Source organism: Rhipicephalus sanguineus, chromosome 5 (assembly GCF_013339695.2).
Source record: "Rhipicephalus sanguineus isolate Rsan-2018 chromosome 5, BIME_Rsan_1.4, whole genome shotgun sequence".
NCBI classification, from domain to species: Eukaryota; Metazoa; Arthropoda; class Arachnida; order Ixodida; family Ixodidae; genus Rhipicephalus; species Rhipicephalus sanguineus.
Window position 1 is genome coordinate 4,255,538 of NC_051180.1, and position 22,400 is coordinate 4,277,937.

At 47.6% G+C, this 22,400-nt stretch overlaps 1 protein-coding gene and 1 pseudogene across 1 annotated transcript; one reads left to right on the top strand and one right to left on the bottom strand.

Annotated features, from left to right (window-relative positions):
• Nucleotides 1-3,859: 3,859 nt before the first annotated feature.
• LOC119393135 (uncharacterized) lies at nucleotides 3,860-5,670 on the top strand. Its single transcript, XM_037659955.2, has 2 exons — nucleotides 3,860-4,240; nucleotides 5,306-5,670. The coding sequence occupies exons 1-2, from the start codon at nucleotides 3,943-3,945 to the stop codon at nucleotides 5,452-5,454; spliced, it is 447 nt and encodes a 148-aa protein (XP_037515883.1). The 5' UTR covers nucleotides 3,860-3,942; the 3' UTR covers nucleotides 5,455-5,670.
• A 9,664-nt stretch (nucleotides 5,671-15,334) lies between these two features.
• Nucleotides 15,335-22,400, bottom strand: part of LOC119393084 (uncharacterized) — an 88,293-nt pseudogene continuing 81,227 nt past the window's right edge.

A 22,400-nucleotide genomic window follows, 5' to 3' on the forward strand; every position in this document is an offset into this window, starting at 1 on the left:
AGCGTCCGTCTGGCCGCGCTAGAGAAGCGTGATTCCGACTGTACACCTTTTTACGCGTGCATAGGGAACCCAAGCTCAAGTTTGTGCGCGACTCTCGCGCGGCCGAGCTGTGCGTTACTGGGGATAGACGCTGCCGGCGGTTTGTCGCTGTATTTGGCAGTGGCGGCGGCAAGGACACGTGCGCGCATGCGCTCCTCGTTCGGCCCGGAGCACTGTTAGTCAGCAACACTTATATTGTGACGCACCACAGATGCAATTCCAGAGCTCTGCGCGTGCGCGGAAGCGGGGGCGGCAGTGTTGTGGCGAAAGTCGCGCCGTGGACACTCCAAGGGACGACAAGAGCAGCGGCGCCGCTCACGTTGCTTTGGAAGCCTATAATCTCGAAGCAAAAGCACTGAGTGCGTTTCGCCGCTTGCGCTAAACCAGAGTGGCAGTGGGCCTTTTGGACGGTCGACCTTGGTCGACTGGAGGTGACACGTGCCGGGTTCAATGTGTTTTCTTCTGGGAGTGATTTTCTTCTTTTTCTGCGCGCTTGGTAACAGCAGGAATGCCTTTCATTGCGCCTGCAACGTCCGCTAAACACGGTGCAGTGGTAGGCCATCTGCCATAACTAGATGTTATCGCGGATCGCTTGCACAAATCACACGCTGCGAAGAACGAACGTCGATGTGTGTCGTCAGTGGACTTGGCATTTCGTGAATGGAAAACTTTCGGAGCGACACGCGCTACCGATGCTGGGCTTGGGTTACGAGCCAAAGGTAAGAAGGCACTCTTGTTTTCCTCTAGTTCTAAATCAACACATTTCATGCAATTAGCACTCTAGGCATCGCATCCGGTCTTTAGAGCTAGTGAACAAGCTACCAAGTGATGTACACACGTACAGTAAGTAGCTCGTGGGGCTGATTCTGCCGAACCAGAATGGGAAACGTGCACCGCGGTTTTATGGTCGATATTCGGTGTGGCAGTGTCGCTGCAAAAATGGGACGATTGAGCTTAGGCTTCGTACGCGTCGGCGGGGCAGAGGACAAGCTTGTCGAACTGGTGCAGGCTGTTTCACACTTAGGGGAAAACTCGTAGCGTGTTCCAATGCGCTCCGAGTTCTCGCCTAATTGTTAAACAGCTTGTACATTTTTGCATCCACGTTCCATCGTCTCACTCCGCTTGTCTGCGGCGATTTACGAGCAGCTGCTGACGAAGCATGCGTTATAGGCTCTCATGATAGATCTACTGCGGTGGCTTAGCGATTAACTCATTCGTGACCACTTTTTTATGTTTTAGCAATTATTTTTTTGATATGAATATTATGATAGGTACAATGCAATATTATATATCAACAGAATGCTAAGTGAATGGTATTACTTCGAAAAATTCGTATTAAGGTACAATATTCAAGAATACTTATGAAAAACAAGATTTATTGAACATTGCATAAGGCATTTTTAATGTTATGCCCCCCAACATGAAAGAAAAAAAACAAGAAATAATGAGTTCCTTCACCTCTTAGCACCTTTTGTATTTACTCCGCTTCGTCAGTCGGTAGGATTTGTTCTGAATGTACTTGTTTTAGGGAAGTGCAGCCGTGGAAACTTGACGATGCCAACATAGATCAGCAGCCAAATGAAATTCACCATCTCTGCGGCCGTGACCAGTTCCCAAGCACCATCATCTTCGGCATAAGACTGCTTCTAGCGGATTTGCAACCACTAGGTCGTGGGATGGAATCGCGGCCGCGGCGGCCGCATTTCTGATGGAGGCGAAAATGCTTGAGGCCCGTGTACTGGTGTACACTGTCGTCCTTTATGAAAGGGAACACGCGAGTGCGTGGCCTGTGCTCTGCGGCCGCTGCCTGCAGAGCCATCAACCGACAGCTAAAGAAAACACGTCCGCTTCTGGGGTCATCTATTGACAAATAGAATAACGAGTCATGGTCGGCGGGAAAGCGTAGCTAGATTACGCACCATCTCCGCTCGCAAAAAGATCATGCTCCTTGTGCTCGCGCCTTTTACATTACAATTACAACATTAATTAAAATTTTTACAAATATTAGAAACATTTTGTCGCTTCGTGTTTCTGACACAGAAACATCCCCTTTGCTGTCAACACGGCGAGGGTGATTTGATTGTTTGTGGCGTTATAGTAGCAAGTGTGGATATACTAAACGACAGAGCACTTTCGCTACCGACAGACCAGTTTCGGGTAGGTGGGATTCTGCCTCGAAGGAAAACTTCCACGGCGGTCAGAGATACGCTTCCGAAAAAACAAACCACAACCAAACCTTCACTTCAATGCATTGTTCTCGCCTATATAGCTCTAGTTTAGGCGAAGCGTATCTCACGTAAGCCGAGAGGCAGAGCTTCGATGTTTCGACCGTGCTCGAGCACCGGCTCGATTCGTTGGCAGCAGACGACGCGCTGCAGGAATCGCCCGTTGCGCGAGTGGAGAGGGAGCGTAATCTAGCAGCGATTGTCCACCGGTCATGACTCGTTATATTGTTCGCAAATAGATGACGCCAAAAGCGGGCATGCTTTCTTTAGCTGTCGGTTGATGGCGCTGTAGACAACCGCCGCAGAGCGGGGGCTACGCGCTCGCGTGTTCCCTTTCATAAAGGACGACAGTGTTGTAAATGCGGTGTCAAACCACCACGTGATGTGCGCGCTGTCATTGCGCATGCGCCAAGTTTCTGTTCCTTGTTTTCTATCGCATCCTTTCCCTTTCCACTTTACTTATATATATGCGTGCAATAAACGCCTTTTGGTTGTTCTCGGCTGACACGGAATCATCAACGTCTCCGTCCTTTCGTGACGGCAGCTAGGCTGCCTCCGCTATGCTACAGTGGCGACGAGCAAAGAAAACACCCACGCGGTCAAGCAGGAACCCGAAGTTAAGCATCCAGTGGCAACCGTACTGCTGACAACGATGGCCTCCTACATGCTTCCCAGCTTCGACGACGCCACAGATAAGTGGAAACCTTACCTCATCAAAGTGGAGGCGTATTTTGAAGCGAATGCTATTTCGGATTCCGCTAAGAAGAGGGCACTTCTAGTAGCTGCACTTAGCACCTCGACGATCCAAATCCTGATGGGGAAAATAGCACCTGCAAAGCCCAATGCCTTAAGATATGATGAAGTAGTCAAGGTGTTAATTGACCACTACGACCCAAGGCGCAACGAAATTGCTGAAAGCTTCCAGTTTTTCAACCGCTGTCAGCAGGAGGGAGAAACCATTCAGGATTTCGTCGTCTCAATCCGACGCATTGCAGACAATTGCAATTTCGGAGATTCGCTGAACAGGCTACTTAGAGACCGAATTGTCTGTGGTGTGCGTTCGGGTGCTGTGCAGAAGCAACTTCTGGCAAAGAAAGATTTAACTCTGGAGGAAGCCGAGTCGATAGCAGTAGCCGCGGAAACTGCCGAAAAAGACGCCAGGACAATGTCTGTAGACGTACCGCCTGTTCTTAAAGTGGAAGCGCGTCGCAAACTGCCTTCGCGATCAAGCATGGAGCGCTCAGAGCGATTGGAGTGTGGAAGGTGTGGCAGTTCTAGACATGATGGCAACACCTGCAGATGGAAGAATGCACGATGTTACGCTTGCGGCCTGAGGGGTCACCTCGCTAAAATATGTCGCAGCCGCATTGGCAAAGATGTTGCCGCCCCTCGGCGACTACCTCACGCGAAAGCTTTGGCGGTAGAAGAGGCTTCTTGAGAAGAGGACAGCAGTGGTAGTGCTCAAATTTGGACGTTAGCGTCAGCACGAAAGAATTCTCTGGCGCCGCCAATAAGACGAACGTTCAGTTGGGGAGGCGTGAACGTATCCATGGAAGTCGATACAGGTTCACCGGTTTGCGTCATATCACGGCAGCTTTTCGAAAAGCACCGCAAATGCTGGCCAAAGTTGAAGCCTTCACACGTAAAGTTATCATGCTACAGTGGAAGGTTGCCGGTGATGGGTGAACTGCAACTTTGTGTCAGATACCGCGATACTTCTGTTGACTGTTCCCTTGTGGTTCTAGACTGCCCCGGACCAAGCTTGTGCGGCCGAGACCTACTAATCCTCCTGGAACAAGCTGGCGCTCCGGTAGTGAGAGTCGCACACGAAGACGAGGCGACGGCTATTCCAGCGAAGCACCACAGCGTCAACGCCCTACGCCACACCTACGAGGATGTTTTTTCGGAAACCTTGGGCTTGATCAAAGGACCACCAGCCAGCCTCCTGCTGAAGGACGACGCGGTCCCCAAATTCTGTAAGGCGAGACCTATTCCATATGCTTTACGTGACAAGGTATCGCAAGAACTTGACAGGTTAGTGTCGTTAGGTATAATATCACCAGTCAAGCATTCTAACTGGGCGACGCCCATTGTGCCCGTTCTGAAGAAGGACGGCTCGGTCAGAATATGCGGAGACTTTAAAGCTACTCTCAATCCCGCTTGTGCCACGGAACAGTACCCGCTTCCAGTAATTCAAGATATTTTTGCGTCATTAGGAGGTGGCCAGTTGTTCAGTACGCTCGACTTGCGGGACGCATATAACCAGGTGGCTCTGGACGAGGGTTCCCGGAAGCTCTGCGTTATAAATACTCATAAAGGCCTTTTTTGTTACAATAGGCTTCCTTTCGGCATTTCTTCCGCGCCTGCAATATTTCAAAGAAAAATAGATACAATTCTGGCTGGCCTACCTGGCGTTCAGGCTTACTTGGATGACGTTCTGGTCTCTGAAACGGTTGGCGATGGCGGAGCACGATTGCAAAATGTGTTAGAACGGTTCAGAGAACATGGCGTGAAGCTCAGGTACGATAAGTGCAAATTTAGCCAACCATCGGTCACTTATCTTGGGCATCGCATTGATCAAGCCGGCCTTCACCCAACTGAGAAGAATGTAGATGCTATCGTAAATGCACCTAGTCCCGAAAACCTAAACGAGCTGCGTTCGTTTCTTGGGATGATAACATTTTATTCAAAGTTTTTGCCGAACATGTCAGATACGTTGTTTCCATTGTACCAGTTGTTGGAAAAAAACGCGCGGTGGCAGTGGAAGTCATCCCAGGAATCTGCATTTCGCAAGGCAAAGCAGTGTCTTAAAGATGCCGAGGTACTGGTGCATTTTGAGCCGTCAAGACAACTGAAGTTGGAATGCGACGCATCCGCTCGTGGGATAGGCGCCGTTCTTTTTCACACAATTGGAGGCACTAATAGGCCAGTCGGATTCCGGTCAAGAACCCTGACAAAAGCCGAAAGAAATTATTCTCAATTAGAACGAGAAGCACTGGCACTTGTTTTTGGAGTTACTAAATTCCGGGATTATCTCCTAGGTCGAGAGTTCGTCCTGGTTACCGACCACCAGCCACTTCTGGGACTGCTGAGACCCGACCGCCAGACGCCTGCAATGGCCGCAGCTCGCATCCAACGGTGGGCCCTCTACCTTGGAGGTTACCGTTACAAGCTTGAATATGCCCCATGAAGGCAGCTACTGAATGCGGATGCTCTGAGCAGACTGCCGCTGCGGTGCCAAGATGCCGCCACGGAACCTGAACCCGAAGACTATGTATTTTCTTTGAAATGCCTGGATGAAGGGATAGTCACAACGCGCGAGCTGAAGGAGCTGACAGCCAATGACTCGATCTTATCCCGTGTAAAACAAAACGTGTTGAACGGTTGGCCGAAAGGTACAGTACGTCTTGACCCTGCCTTAGTGCCTTTTGTGGATCGCCAGTTGGAGCTATCTCTGGCACACGAACTTGTCTACTGGGGACATCGTGTCGTCATACCTGCCGCAGCGCGGAAGCGGTTGTTACAACTACTGCATGAGACTCATCAAGGCTCCTCGGCAATGAAAACAGTGGCGCGATCGTTGTTTTGGTGGCCAGGAATAGACCGCGACATAGAGTTAACAGCAGCGCAATGCACTAATTGCATTGACAATTTGCCTATGCCTCCAGCGGCCCCGCCTTTAAACTGGCCACAAACACAAGAGAGATGGTCGCGTGTTCACGTCGACTTTGCAGGGCCGATAGAAGGTAAAATGGTCCTCGTAGTAGTGGATTCTCACACGAAATGGGTGGAAGCGGTGCCAGTGAACCAGGCTACTTCGGCAACCACGATTAACTGTCTGCGTGACATATTTAGCCGTTTTGGTGTACCAAGAACACTAGTGTCTGATAATGGAACGCAGTTCACCAGTCACGAGTTTGCAATGTTTGCTGACAGAAACAACATTACGCATCTAAGAACCGCCCCTTTTCATCCGCAGTCAAATGGAGCGGCCGAGAGGGCAGTCAGGACAATCAAGGACGGTCTTCGGAAGATGAAAGGCGGGAAGCTCGAGCATAACCTTATGCGTTTGCTGCTCAATTACAGAAGGACCCCACAGAAAGCCGGACTATCGCCATCGGAAATGCTGCTGGGGTACCAGATACGGTCACGCCTGGACACGTGCTTTCCTGCGACGACTGCGCCCAATTCTAAAAAGGAAAGCGACGATTTGTTACCACCAACGAACTGTGATGTGCATGTCCGCAACTACGGGTCCAATGGTAGATGGATGCCAGGACGTGTAACAGCTACATCGGGAGGACGGATGGTCACAGTGGAGACACCTCAAGCAATCGTGCGGCGTCACATAGATCAAGTGCGTACTCGTAGGGGATTTTCGCAAGACGAACCACTGTGGACCCATCCAGGTGATATCAGCAAAGGCAATACACCGAGCACAACGCCACTCGACCCACCGCCACCCGCGAACCCCGATGAAGCTGTGGAAGCGTCACCCCAAGAAACTCTCCCAGTCACCGACCAGCCTGAGCCTGCTGCAGTCCCAACACCCCTGGCAGCTACGACGGATCAAGAAACCGCACAACCGCTCCGGCGCTCCACAAGAACACGCAAGCCAGTGCATCGTTTTTAAGGAGGAAGAAATGTTGTAAATGCGGTGTCAAACCACCACGTGATGTGCGCGCTGTCATTGCGCATGCGCCAAGTTTCTGTTCCTTGTTTTCTATCGCATCCTTTCCCTTTCCACTTTACTTATATATATGCGTGCAATAAACGCCTTTTGGTTGTTCTCGGCTGACACGGAATCATCAACGTCTCCGTCCTTTCGTGACGGCAGCTAGGCTGCCTCCGCTATGCTACAGTGTACATTAAAGAACCCCAGGAGGTAGAAATTTCCGGAGCCCTCCACTACGGCGTCTCTCATAATCATATCGTGGTTTTGGGACGTTAAACCCGAAGAATTATTATTAGGATTTGTAGCCACGCACATTCATTTTTGTTAACACAAATCCTGTTTCTTACTTACGCTGTGAAAAAGATGCGAAAACGCCGATTTTCCTTGTGACACATATCGGTTCATTGCGCAACACTGCTCTGAAGCCATGGCCAGGTAGTCTTCTTGGGCTGGACATTACTCTCTGGTGGTTGAAGGTTATGGCACCAAATTTTTGCCATACGCTGTTGGGAGACTACAAAAAAACTACGGCCCATGCACATGTGGTTAACCAGGGAAGCTGAAGGGTGCGGCCCCGGTGTCAACCAGTCCCGGCGTTGTACAAAGCGTTTCTCAATTATTCGTATGGTTTAAACGGCCGCCGGTGTTTGAGGATGACGTCGAAGAGCTTGTTGCGGTACACGCCTCAGGATCATTGTTTAAAATTAACGAGACAGCGCGTGCAAACACGGACACAAGAGAGAAGTCAAGACACCACACGCGTTTGTGTGGTGTCTTGACTTCTCTCTTGTGTCCGTGGTAGCACGCCCTGTCTCTTTTTAAAGGGCCCATCACCTGGTCTGACCATTTTGGGCTGACGAGCGCAGTGCATACCCTGGGCGTTCACAATCACTTCTGCCAAAGTTTGCAACGCTACGCGCCGCGGGAATAGGTAAAATTTCAAGCTGAACGCCGCTTTTCCTTGGTCTCGCGGGCGCGCGCCCGAAGGGGGAGGGGATGACGTACTACTAGGAATGGCCTTGCGTAGACATCTGTGGTCTGACGTCGTCCACAGTAGCACGTCACAACGCGATAAATATTTTACGCGACACGTGTAGCTTGTGTAATTTGTAGCTTGAATAGATTAATGAAATTTGAGAGAAATATTCAGACACACAAACGAAACGTGTGCGTGTTTTTCTTTTTTCTTTTTCACTGCAAATTCCAGCGATATGCGGGACTAAGCTTCCTCCGTTTCGCATGCATTCATGTTCTTGTGGTGCGCGCGTCGAGCAGACGCCAAACCTGACTGTGTAATTTTCTACCCCTTTCTCATTTATTCTCCTGCGTCTGCCTAAATCTTCATGTGCCACTGGCTCTTGATACTTCCAGTCTCGTGCCCGTACAAATTGTCGCAGCTGTCATGCCCGCCCCGCAGAAACACCACAGAGAACGCCGACACAACGCCACAGCTGCTACATAAAAATCGCAGCATATCCACGGAGTGAATGATGATGAGTGGGCGAAGCTGCGGAGGTTCATCGGTAAACCGTGAATCTTCCGTGAATTCTGCCCAGTACATAGTGATGCAGAACTATCGGTAAATTGACTATCGATAGTATCGATAGCTTTTTTGAAACTATCGATAGTGCAATCGGTAGTGCCATCGTTAATATTACTATAGCGATATTACTGCCACGCGTGTTTATTGCTTTGTTTTGACGTATTCGGGTTTCACCCACAAAGACTGTTAATTAGCAACGTTTGACACACACCGCGCCGTAATGTGTGAGAAGCTTCACAATTGTTGGAGATCATTCTGTTAAGATTACGCGCCGGACGCGAATACTCAAGTTTATTCGAGAGCTTACGCGAACACCAGCGATAACGCTGGAAGGTTTGATGACTGATGTATAAAGGACGACGCGTTCCTGCGATGATCACATTACTCAACAGCTGACGACTGTTCCGCCGCTGTCAGTGCGCAGCATGTATCGCTTGTATTTTGAGTTTTTATTTTCTGGACACAAGTTCGCCCAAATAGTGAGCTCCGTATTTGCCAGTCTTGCTGCAGTATTCTTCACCGTCACAACCGCGTGACAGTACTATCGATAGTCGTATGAATAATGATGCGGTTGCTGGCCGGCCATATTGCCAAAATATTTGTGATAGCCTACTACCAGCTTCGCTTAACTTATGAGCAACTTTTGGCACAGAAATTAATTATTTCCGCAGTCAAAATGGCGGAATATGTCCGTCAATAAATTCGTATCCAAAAGAAACCAGTTACACCTTACAATTAACTTCTGGGTATTTTTTTTATTTTGACATCATAAAATGCAATACACTTCGAAGCCGCGCAGTCCTACCACATGTAAAGGATTCCTTTCCGCTACAGCTGAACAGTTTGACTGTATGATCATGTTTCAGCAAAGCACTCTGGTGAAGAACGCAATGATGACAACTTTCTTGCCCTTCAGTGTGCTCCTCCGGCTCCACTATGTACCACGCGCGCCGAAAACCAAGTTTATTCTGCAGTGAGTCCGGGCTGTTGATTTTATACTATCGATAGTACCATCGAATTTTTTACTATCGATAGCGCTATCGATAGTATTTTTCACCATCGATAGTTCGATAGTAACTCAGCTATCGATAGTATCGATAGTACCATCGATAGTTCTGCATCACTACGAGTACATCATCACCGACGTGAGATCGGGCGCGTTTATACTAAAGGTTCGACGAGAGTTATGACGACTTGCCGCTCACTTTAATTTTACATGTACGCTGTGAATTTTCATTGTTCAGAAAACCATTGCTTTAGAAAACATCTGGCGTCTTTCGTTAAGCAGCCGGCGTCTTTTCGTTTTGCTTTAGAAACATCTGGCGTCTTTTCGTTTTGCTTTTAGAAAACATCTGGCGTCTTTCGTTGGTTTATTTCATCAATCAACGGTGTTTTGAACAAAATCACGCACAGGAGAAATCTCACCAGGCACTACCTTGCAGGTAAACAATGGCTGCTAATGGGAATGAGAGACAGAAGAAGTCGGCTTTTAGCTAACACTTACACTTCTACTTCTACTAACGTTTCCTACTGGAACATGCCAATGGCTACTAATGGGGAATGAGAGACAGAAGAATTCGGCTTTTAGTTAACGCGCACGCTGCGAATTTTTTATTGTTCAACAACGCACAGGAGAAATCTCCCACCGGCACCACCTTGGAGGTCAAGATCTGGTACTAGCGATAAGACTGGTTACGCACTACGACGGGGACGAACGGGTGCGGCTTTAAGAAGCTTCGCCCCTAAAAAAATATAAAACGCCGCTCACATGCTCGGGCACGTCATGCGCACGTGACCATGCATGCGCATGACGTGTCCATGCGTATGCGTCATGTGGTCCTCCGGCTCTGATGCCGAAGAGGGCAGGGAAAGTATGTGGCTTGCGAAGGCTACACGGGGCGAGTAGCAAGGGTTTGAAGCTCCCCTCCTCGCATCATGGTTTCGCGCCGCTATGAATTATGGTTTTTCTCGGCTCATAATGAACCGATTTCAAAAATTCTTGCGTCATAATGCTCGTCATTCGGCACAGAACAACTTCCTAGCGTCTAACTAAATATTGCTGTGTGGCCTGGTGAGGGGCCCTTTAACATGAATATTTAGCAACTAGCTCAGCTCTGTTTTTTTTTAATTGTTTCAAAGTTCGACACGTTTGAGGAACGTCGTCTCCTGCACGAACCAGCGTTGCGTGTCGTCGCAGTGTACCCTGATGCGTTAGAGCAGCTCAATTAAGCGGTCCCACTGATGTTCGGAGGCAGGCAAAGTTGGAAATGCCGTTGGCTTGCTGAGTTGCGTTGTCATGGCGAACGCCTCCTTCTTGCTTTCCTGCCAGCAATGGACCGTGATTGGGCAGACACGGGGCCACTAGTTCCTCGACGACATTGAGCCTGGGCAAATGTGAGGCCATCGGTGCGTAAACGTAGCCGTTAACGGGGCTTAAATTTCGCATACTGCCTTTGATTAGCGATTCCTTGCATGTCCCACAGACCCGAAACTTACCGACGTCGGGAGCAGCTGGGGAACCACCGCGCCAGTAACTCCATGGCATAGAGCCTTTTCGTAAAAGGGCGCCCCAAGAGCAGAGCACGCGAACTACTACAAGCCGCCATGTTTAGGTCGCCGCAGCAGACGACACTTGCTGCGTCTGCCGGCGCTACCGGTGCGCAACGTTTGGCTAGTGCAGCAGCCAGCCAGTTCGCGCTTTGCGAATCGTGCCTGAAGCCCGAAGGATGGTTCAAACATGTTGTGTGCCACTGTGTCACCAACGAGGCTACCACGACGAGAATGGGAAGGTGAGCCACATATATTTGAAGCTTACCGATGTAAACAAACACGCGTGCCGCACATGTGAGCAATGCATGTGTCAGTGCCGTTATGATCGTAGAAGCGCTAGGCCTTCTAGTCATGCTGTGGATTTTAGTACGCTGTGCTTTAAACCTCCCTCCTCCCTGTTTCGGTTCTTTTAGTTAGGCATTGTTGTGACGCTAAACGACGTACAAAGCGCGTGCGCCGAAGAGGGCAGGGTTTGACTTGCGTGACAGCGCAGAAGCATGCCGTGTCGCGAAACTGACAAAGGGAAAGAAGCTGATCGGTGATCCAAAGCGCGTAGCATGTACGGAAAGGTAATACTAATGATGCCTCGCCTACGATGTCCCTTCATCTTGCCTAGCCGCAAAAATATGCCGCTCATCAGCACTACCGGGAAACGTGATTTGCGAGATCCGTAAACGCTGTCTAAGGTCGGCACTGCCTAGGAGGAGCCCTTCCCTCGTATATCACACAACGTGAGCGTGAGCAACGTTTGTCGAGTGAATAAGCGAGGTCTTCCATTTTACAGAATCACTAAGCTTCACAGCACGTAGCAGTAGGTACGACGCCTTAAAAACACTGCAATCGCATATGCGTATTACTGTGTCTATTTATCACTGATTAAATTTTGTTTTGCTACTCCAGGTCACATTCCACAAGTTTCCAACAGAGAAGACTGTCCGTCGCCAGTGGATACAGGCCATTAGGAGGGACCGCGGCAAATATTTCACTACAGTGAACTCTCAATTGAGTGAACTTCAAGGGACCCAAGGAAATAGTTCACTTAACTGAAAGTTCACTAAACTGAATATTCACTAGAATATGGAACAGCATTGGGCACAGCAGACATTAGAGTCGAAAGTGTGAAATGCAACTTATTTTGAAAAGAAATCTGTAATTTTCATTTGGACTGGTGCCCTTAAAGCGCAAGAAGAGACAAAGCTTTCCAGAGAGTCTACGTTTCTGTGCACTGCCTCTGGCACAGCTTGTTGCTGAGACACGAAGTCTCGCAACTTTCTAACATACTCTACCGCCTCGGCTAGAGTTACAGGATTTGAACCTGCCGCCGATGGATGGGCGATTTAGTGGCGGCTCGCATCGGCTATGCCAGTGCTGCAGTGCACAAAACTTCGTTGAATTGATTTAAAAAATGAGCCTGGGTCCGCGGATCAAGTTCGTTCAACTGAAAAATTCACTATTCTGAAATTCGTTTAACTGAAAGATTTTTGCATAGAATGCATAAGAAAATCGCCGGGGATTTTGTAAAAGTTCGTTATTCTGAAATATTCGTTAAACCGACGTTCGTACAAGTGAGAGTTTACTGTATAGAGCGTACAACTAAAGTTTGCTCTAGGCACTTCACATCCGAAGACTTCGTGTCTAATGTGGCAAGTGGACGACGCTATTTGAAGGACAATGCAGCACCATCACTGTTCACATTTTTGAAAGTTTCCCGGCCCCGTGCTACAAGAATTTTTCAACGTGCAAGAAGACATTGGACAAGCACATAATCTTCCCTCAGCATATGATACTGAAAAGACAGATTACCAGTGTTCGACTCCGATGGATGATGCACCACATGAAGAGGTTTCCTCATTGCAAGACAACAACTGTTGCTCTTGTCGAGAAGAGCTCGTTGAAGTTCAGCAGAAACTGAACGAAGCGACAGCAGAACTCGTTGAACTCAGGAAACAATATCAAGAACACAAGAACTGCAGCGCTGAGTTAATGCAAATAAGGAGCGAAGTCGAGCAGAAAAGCAGTCAACTTGCCAAGCAGTTCCACGAGCAACAATGTCGCACCAGTATGCTGGCAAAAACACGGATGGATCTTGCACGAGCAAAGGAAGAAGCCATCTCTCTTGCACGTTTAAACAAGCAACAAATGAAACAATACATGGCTGCAATTGAAGACCTTAAGAAACAATTGTCAACTGCAAATGAACAGAAGTGGAAATTTTGCATCGAGAGATTTCGAGCGGACGACAGCAGCATTCAGTTCTACACTGGGCTGCCAAATTATGGGCACTTCAAGGAATTGCTCAAAATTGCAACCCGACAAAGTCAGAGCGCAAGCCCATGCACACCCAAAAATGTGCGAGGCCACCGACACAAGCTCTCCGAGGAAAACCAACTTTTCTTGACTCTTGTCAAGCTGCTGTAGGCCTGTTCCACATGCACTTGGCACATATTTTTGATGTTTCTCTAAGTACAGTGTCAAGAATATTTACCACGTGGAATAATAAGCTGTACGAAAACTTGACAGACATGCCATGGTGGCCAGAACGAGATGTTGTCGACTCAACTATGCCTGAAGAATTCAACCAAAAGTATCCGAAAACACGTGTAATAGTTGACGCAACCGACATCCGATGCGAAGCATCAAGTTATCTTGTTCTCCAGTCATAAACTTACTCATCATACAAATCAGCCAATACTTTCAAAGGACTCATAGGAATTTCACCTAATGGACTGGTCAGCTTTGTCTCTGACCTCTACACGGGATCTATCTCAGATAGAGAACTTGTTATTAAAAGTGGTCTCTTAGGGAGAAACTTTGAAGCAGGAGACACTGTGATGGCAGACAAGGGATTCAAAATTAGGGACTTGCTGGAAAAAATCGGTGTGGGGCTAACCTGCTACCATTTCTGACAAAAGAGCAATTGAGCGTTGCAGAACTACAAGAAACGGCAAATATTGCATCTCTGCGCATTCATGTTGAGAGAATACAGCGCATCAAGATTTACCACATCTTCGACAGGATAGTTCCCCTCTCTCTTGGCCCTATCATCAGCCAGGTGTGGTCAGTGTGCGCTCTGTTGAGCAACTTACAGACCACAATAGTGAAAGACTATGAAGAAGCCAATGAGCAGCAAATATGAAATTTGTTTTATTGAAAGACGTCAGCATTATTCATGTTAAAGTGCACTTACCAAACAAAGAACTGTTTCTTCAGCGGACAGAAGGGTCACTTCATCACGAATATATGGATTACATATATTGCCTGCCTCAATAATGAATTTATTTGTGAAATAAGTTGACCGATCACTATCAGAACAGTTGTGCGTCAAATGAACATAAAGCACAACAACAACGAAAAGTCTCTTATACTCTAAAACCTCCAGATGCTGTTACTTACACATGCATGAAATAAGCAGGCATTTTACGCAGAGATGGTAAAATTGAACAGTTCAAAATTCTGCATTACTAGTTTTTATAATTTCGTCTTTTCAACTTTAGCATCCTTCATTTAAAAAAAACATGATTCTCACTCTTAATCACTGTGGAGCAGTGGTTCTCAAATTCTGTGAAGCAATTTCCGGGGGTCCACGAAACGCATCCGAGGAAAAAAAAGAAAGAAAAAGTTTCTTGGAGGCACGCTATGTCCCGTGACTGTGGCCCCTTCTGATTTTTGATATCTTTCTCCGCATAATGCTTCTGCACTGCGGCGGAGCTCACTTCTGTTTCTCCTTCTCTATCACATGGCTGTGAAGCTTTTGTTGCAGTTTTCTACGACCTATGCCTGCCAACACTTTTTCCAGGCTTGCATATTTGAAGAGCAAACATGGGTGGAAACAGGTTGACAACGGCTACAGACCTCACAACTTATTGACAAGCTGTTGAGATCGAATTAGCATGGCACTTTGGTTTGACCATTCTTTACCAGGAAGAAATATATGGCACATATTTCACGCTGCATGCTGCATTAATTTATGACCCCCCCCCCCCTTTTCTCTCATTGTAAGGGGTCCCTGGACACTTCCACAGGTCCACAAAAGGTCCGCAAAATATCCATGGCTGAGAACCACTGCTGTAGAGAGTACAACAGTCATTATGGTTGCTCAGGGGATGACAAAGTGTTGTTTACTGTCGCATGCCACAGTAAGGGCCCAAGTGTATACACCTGTGCTGCAGCATCATTAAACTTGTAGGAGTCAGCAAATACTGTAATGCTGTAATGCATCATTAACTTCTAGGAGTCACCAATTATTCTAATGCTGTAATTGTAGATGAAAGAGTCACTAGTTCTAAATTCAAAACTTTTAAGGCACTAAAAAATTGAAAGTGTCAGCTATAAGCAATAAACAAAGTTGCAGCAGAAATATGATGAACTTATTCGTTGAAGGCAAAACATAGATTAAAATAATGACAAGTTGCACTGTGAAGCAGGTTTCATCACTTCTGACGCCACATTTTAGCAGCCATACAGCAAAATTTGCACACTACTCGCAGAGAGGCTACTTTACATTTTCTTAGCAAAGTGTGGCACTAGGACCGTAAAATAAAATTCGTCCAGCTTCACTCTCATTCGCTTCGAAACATCCCTGTCAAACTTGATTCTTTGCACAATCAAAAGCTTATCTGAATAAATGACAAAATCGGCCCATGTTAACTCTGTTACGCCCATTTGACCCATAACTTGGGCAAAGTACGGATGTTCCACTTTCAAAGAAGGGTGCTGCAGATCGTCAAAAATTACACAAGTGTCCCTGGCTGTTATAAGTTTCTCCAAGTCGGAATCCTTGAAGCTGTATGGGCACTTGCCTTCGACGAACCCCCATGGCTTCAGACGGATCGTAGACAAGGGCATCTGGTGATGCGCCAAGCCACGGATGCGCAGGGTTAACAAACAGCCGGGCACTAGGAAGCTGCACATCCCGGCCCGTGTTTTTCAAGGCTTCTTCATACCGCTATAATGTCTTTGACTCATTGGCTATGCCGTATCTGCACATATTAGACACGCAGAACATCACAGAAAAAGCTCATTCCTTTCTATATAAAACAAAATAGTTAACAATGACGAATGCACAATTTCACGATTATAAACATCATGCTGACCTCACACAACAGATATCAGTCCAAGCGATGATTTTATGGGCTGACAGGAAGAAATGACACTTCCTGATAAGAGATGTCACGGGTTTTTATGACAAATATATACTCGATTGGTCCCCATCACAAATGGGTGCAGACCTTGCAGTATTAAAATGTGTGGTAGCACAAGACAGGACAAGCTCGACCTTTCAGTTCAACACAGCACACTTTTTTATGAAAAGGGGAACCTTCTATAGCATGCCATCCGCCGCCAGTTATGTTCCACTTAAACTGTTGATCTGCGTCCCACCACCTACTAATGTAGACCCAACATGTGTTGTAAATTAAGCATTAACATCACCATGCGGGCTTTCATCCCAATTGGCCATCAGACTTGCCCTGCTAGACTTATGGTTCAGAATCTGGAAAGTTCACAAGGCCCTGGCCCGTGTGAGGAAAGCTGATCAATGAGGTATTAGTATCTACAGGCCTCATGAATAGATATAACATAAGGTTGCTTCACTGCAAGAATTATGTTGAAGATTAGCATATCCTAAACATATTAAGTGACAGCTTATACTGAGTAAGGCAGATGACCATGACAGGCCAAAGTAGGGAGAGTAGGCAAGGAAAGCGTCACTTTAGTAATACTGATGTCGCACTGTCACTTTTGATCGTGATCATGCCTGGTCCGGATGAACTTTCTTGACTGTGATTGGCTCAGTTGAGCAAGCTGCTCAAGGGAGCCAATCACCGCTGAGAAATGTGATCCCGATCGGGCTTAATCGCCATCAGCAGTGCACCGTGTGACAGCGGTATAGGTCACGAAAATTTAAAAACACCAGGCTTGCACAGAACATGCAGCACAGACACAGTGAAAGCTGCAGCAGCATCTTTCACAGATACAGTTGTAGACTTTCTTAGGGCGCCTACAAAAAGTGCAGTAGGGAGTTACCCAGAATGCCAATCATCATTCTGTGCTGTAGCGAAGTACACACTGCGTATCTAAGGCAATATGCGCATATGTAGCTGCACACTTTGTTCATACTGTGGCTCATGACGGTGAGGATAGAGAGTTCTGTGTGAATGCATGGGTGGCAAGAGTTAAACCACCTTAAACCAAGATGGTGAACACGAGGGATGCAAGAAGCCGCCCCACGTATATTAACACATTGGAACAGAAAATTACCTCCACTGACTCGCATCGTGGGGCACCACCTATAGGGTACTCTACCCCATGAACGCAAAGCAGGCGCAAATGCTAGCTGAGGGGGGGTAGGAAAGGGTGAGAGGAGAGGGTGGTAAACTGCTGGATCGGGTGCATCTGACTGACAGTGAAAAATAGAAGTGCTGTCCAGGGCAATCACCTCTGGCACTGCTCAGGGCAAAAGTGTTGAGCCTGCAAAAACACACAAGCTTACATAATTCCCAACGACACCCACCTGACAGCAGGAACCCTGGATAGGTCCTTCGATTAAGTCAGATGACCAAGACCTTTATCAGTCCATTGTTTCCGCAAAAGTATGGTACCAAAGTTAGATGCTGTGAGCCGGTACTTCCTTTCCTGGCACCAAGTTATGCTTTTTCGCTGCCGTCGGGAGTTCTTCTCCAACAACTGTGCTTCAACAGGTGTGAGCACAATTTTCTGCAAAATAAAAAAATGTTCATTATACTTACTACACGTGGTGAAAGACAGCTTTCCCACTCAGGTTGGTTGGCTTCAACAAACGAGATAGCTCTGTAAATATATTGCTGGTTTTTTACTGAACGCCATCAGGATACTCAGACGCAGCACAAGGCTGAGGTGATCTGAGAGCGAGGGGAGTCGGTGTTAGCTGCAAAAGCACCATACTTTCACAATGTCTCCTATTGTGTAAAAAAAGGTACGAGGCCGTGACGTATCGGCTAGACGAGCGCTGCCAAGGTAATAAAGCACTTATAAAACGCTGCTAGCAACCTGGTTCACAGATTGTATGCTTGAGAGCAGCATGATACCAGTACACAAGTGCTGCGTCATGTGGCTTTTTTTCATATTTCGTGCTTTCTCTGCAACGTGGAAAAAAGGAGTGCATGAGACGCATCGTACAGGAAACAATTTAATAGGTAGTTTCTAAGGGTGCTCCATAACTGCTTTCATACTTTTTGTGTTCAGCCAATAATGAAAAAGTTATGTAATTAAATATTGAGTTAGTTAAGGTGAAGTAAAAAATAGCCGGAGTAGCTATAAGTTAATATGTATAGTAGGCATTAGGTTCAATTCACTCCCAATGAACCATTCATTTTTAAAAGTTTTGGCTGAAATTATGAGGGACACACTGCGTGTGCGTATATATATATATGAAAATAAGGAATTCAGAGTACCTTGAGGATGCACTTTTCTTTTTCCTCAATGTCCCTAGGAATTACACATTGCACGGTGTTGGTGAATGGCACCATTTCCTCGGGTAGGCATGGTGGCACACTTGTGTTGACAGCCTCTTTGAGTTCACTTAATAAAACACGTTGCGGGGCTAGTTGGTGATACATGCTTATTTAAAAATTGTAGCTCTATATTAGACGAGGACAAGAAGAAAGGTACATGACAGGACGGGCGCTAACTCCAACTATTTGAGTGTCTTGCACAGGAGCACTGTAAGTCCATGTGCAGCTACAGGCTGCTGGTATGCCAGTGGTGAGCCATGAAAAACTGTCCCGCACTTTGCAGTGCACATTGGTGCACGGTCTGCTGCAGATAGCACTTTTACCAACACATTATCAGCCCCAGCCTCAGCCAAGCCACGCACAAAAAGCAGGACGTTGCTTCGTTTCTCCTCGATGCTGCACTGCTTAAACTTCTTGACGTCGAGCCGGCATGGCAACGGCATGTCTCGGCCGCCTTCCTCCACTGTTCGCCAATCGACACTTTGCAAGCTGCTTGCTCTTAAAGGTTGTGTACGAGGCCATCTCCAGACCTGTGGCAAATCTGTACAAGACAAGTGTTCTGGAGCCTCGTGGAAGCCTTTTCCTTGCAGCAAAAAATGACTTGAACGACAGCCTGCGTGTGGCTGCAGCTGTTTTTCCTTGCAGGACATTCGCAGTGACTCCCAATCACTCTGCCGTCTCCACTTAAAGTCACCTGAACATGATAAGGAGCCTGGGTTTTCTTCTGGCTCTTGTAGCACCTTGCCCGCACGAAGAATGTGGACTGCCTATAAAACAAGAGATACCACAAGCAATCAAAACGATGAAGCGGCTTGATTTTATGGCTGCTGCACAGATGAACACACACACACACAGACTACACAAGCACTAGGTCAATCCAGCCATTTAGGATGGTGCTTGTCCAGTCTGTCTTCTTTTGTGTGTTTGTATTAGGGTTGCACTGCAACCATTAACACAAGCACTGGACAATAAGCAATTATGCTTGTTGCATTCATGGAACAAATTGAACAATGTCGTGCTAGCTATGGAATATACCAGCCACTGCATTTTGTGTTTTTACATAATACAGCACAACGGTGAACCCGAGACGATCTTCTTGCTCTGTTTGCACGGCTCAGCTTGGCCTCAAGAGTACTGGAAGCTGACAGAGCGTATCGTCGCTACTCGCGTTTCGTAGCATGTGTCGCAAGAACTGCTGCCGAGATCTGCGACATCGCGGTTACAAACGGAATGCGAAGGCTATGTCCGCGTGTGCGGTGGCACGGCTGGTACAGATGGGGCAGGACACGCACCAAAGAGACGCGCATCGCGTCGTCTCCAACAGCATTCACTGAATGCTTACACTAAGAAAGAGCGCGGTCCTGTACTACAGCTATGCAACAAACGCTCCGTGCGAGCCGGACTTTCCTAAGTGGGCTTGATAAATTAGTTCATCTCTTCAAATTTTCAGCCTCATATTGAAAGCAGTGTTGTTTCCAGTAACCACGTCTACTCAGGCGATTAAGCGCACACCAAAGTATACGCATGCAAATACGCGCGAGAGCGCACCCGCGACAACACAAAGCGCCCACGACGGCAACCCATACCGCACATGTTAGGAAGGCGATAGAATTGATCGTAGGTACTTACATTTCTTGGTCATAACAGGCACTTATGGATGACGCTACGACGTAACTTTCCGTCAGCAGTTTGTAGCTCCGACGAGCGTTTTTCCTCGTCCCCGAGGCGGACGCCAGCCGATCCAACTCGAAGCTCAACAACCGTGGCAGCCGCGCCAAATCGCTCGTCCATCCAGTTGGAGGGGCGGTCATTACAACGCCGTAGTCAGTAGCACCGGTAGCACTTCTTTTGCAACGCAAGGCACGGTGGATTTCCGAAACAGTGAGATCGCAGCCGGCGGGAAGCACGCGCGGACACACTACACGGGCGCACGGACGGACTCACGGCATGTACTAACGCCATCACACGCCCCGCTGCGCTAAACATGGTGGCTTGTATCCCAGAACTCTTTAAAAATCGAAACTGACGAAAAGCCCACCATCAGGTGGCGTATTTATGAAAAGGGTCTATTGTTCCGTTGTTGAGACCGAATCCCGTCGAGCGCAACCAGGTTGTTGTCGAACCACAGGTGGTCGCAGACGTCGCAGCCGCAGCCGAAGTGCCGCTCGAGAAACTCCCACCGAAAGTGGCCCCGGCGAACACGTTACGCCAATGCCATGTTGACGCTGCTCTGCTGGCAGTGCTGCTTCCTCGCCGCGTCCGCCAAGCATCCGCCCGCCATGGCCTAGCCATGGCGCGTATGCTTGGCGGCTCTCCGTCCGACTATAGGTCCGACGGAGAGACGACGTCACTGACGGCGCAGCCAATGGCGCGCGCGCTTGGGTGCGCCGTAGAGAACAACGTAACTAACGGCGCAGCCAATGGAGACCATTATCGAAACATGTGGCGAACGGTTTTTCGTTTCGCCTGACCTTTTTTTCGTGGGCACCGCCATATTGCATAGCGGGCGGCGCCGTCTCTGGTCTGGCAACCCACTGGCATGTGCGAAGCTTTGCGTTTGTATGGAAGGTATGCGTGCGGTTGCAGTTGCAGTCGACTGTTTTCGCTTTCAGATGCGCTGAATTTCGTATCAAGTGATGCAGTTTAGGTAGAAAATGAGTCTGTGAGACATCCTGGAAAAGTTTCATCGATGAGGGTTAATGATGTTAATGTACGGCGGCGCGAACGTGTGGCAAGGGGTCAATGTCATATATTTTCGGCACTGTCTGTCGGAAACCCGCGCAAATAGTTCGACTCATTATAGCAGGCCAAGCAAGTGCTAGCACTTCGGGGATACAATGATTTTTTTTTCTTGGTCTATAATCCTTTAGTTATTTTCGTTCATGGTTTTTTTTATGCTGCGCCGAACCGACTACCGCTCGTACATGCGGTCGTGCGTAAGCGCGGTCTCGATTTCGTGGCGCAGACGCCATCTGTTTGTTGCTCACAAACTGTTGTCTATCTTGTTTCTCAACTTTTAAGTGACCGCTAATTACTCGCTCATTTATTGCCCACCGGTCTGGACGAAACGAGCTATTTACAGGGAGGTGCTGGTACATGCCGGCGGGCTTCTTTTTCTTTTTTTCTTTTGAAAATCGTAATATTTGATTGGATTTACGCTGCGATGAGGTGAAGATGGTTAGAGAGATTCTTCTGCCGGTGAAGCACCAAGTGCGCCCGGGTTCGATCCTATGATCGGCAGCGGAGGTTATTCGTGTTTACCTTTTTTTTTTTAATAAGTTCGTCTGCCAGATGTACTCTTTTTGCGAAATTCTTACTGTTGCATTTTGCAACGCTAAGCAGCAAAATTGGCAATGATAGAAACACTAGACAAGCGTAACAAAGTGCTTCTTGTTTAGCGCTTAGAACAGAATCGACTATCTTCTATATCATTGCGCGGCTTGTACGTCGGACACGGTTCTTGACCACGTAAAATATTGTCTTCTGAGGTAGTTTTTCTACATACGGAGCGACAGAACTCCTTTCTTCTTTTCTTTTCTTTTTCTAGCATTCCGCTTTCATACCGCACACCGTATACGCGCACACCACTCTCTTACGGAAGTCGTAACCTCACCACAAGGATATTGCCATCTCTTTTTCATGTAGTCTTTAATGAATGTTCGGGTTATACAAGGCCGGTGCAGAGCACAAATAAATGTATGATGCCGGTTATCCCGCTGTGAAGGGATGGATTTCTCGTCCCTAATAATACAGCTATATAAACTGCAGCGATCACCGTGTTGAGCCGAGCTACGAGGATAATTTTCATACCAAACAGGTCATATTACAATATAATAATAAAACGAAGCGAAAACAACACAGGCGAAAACAACACTCGA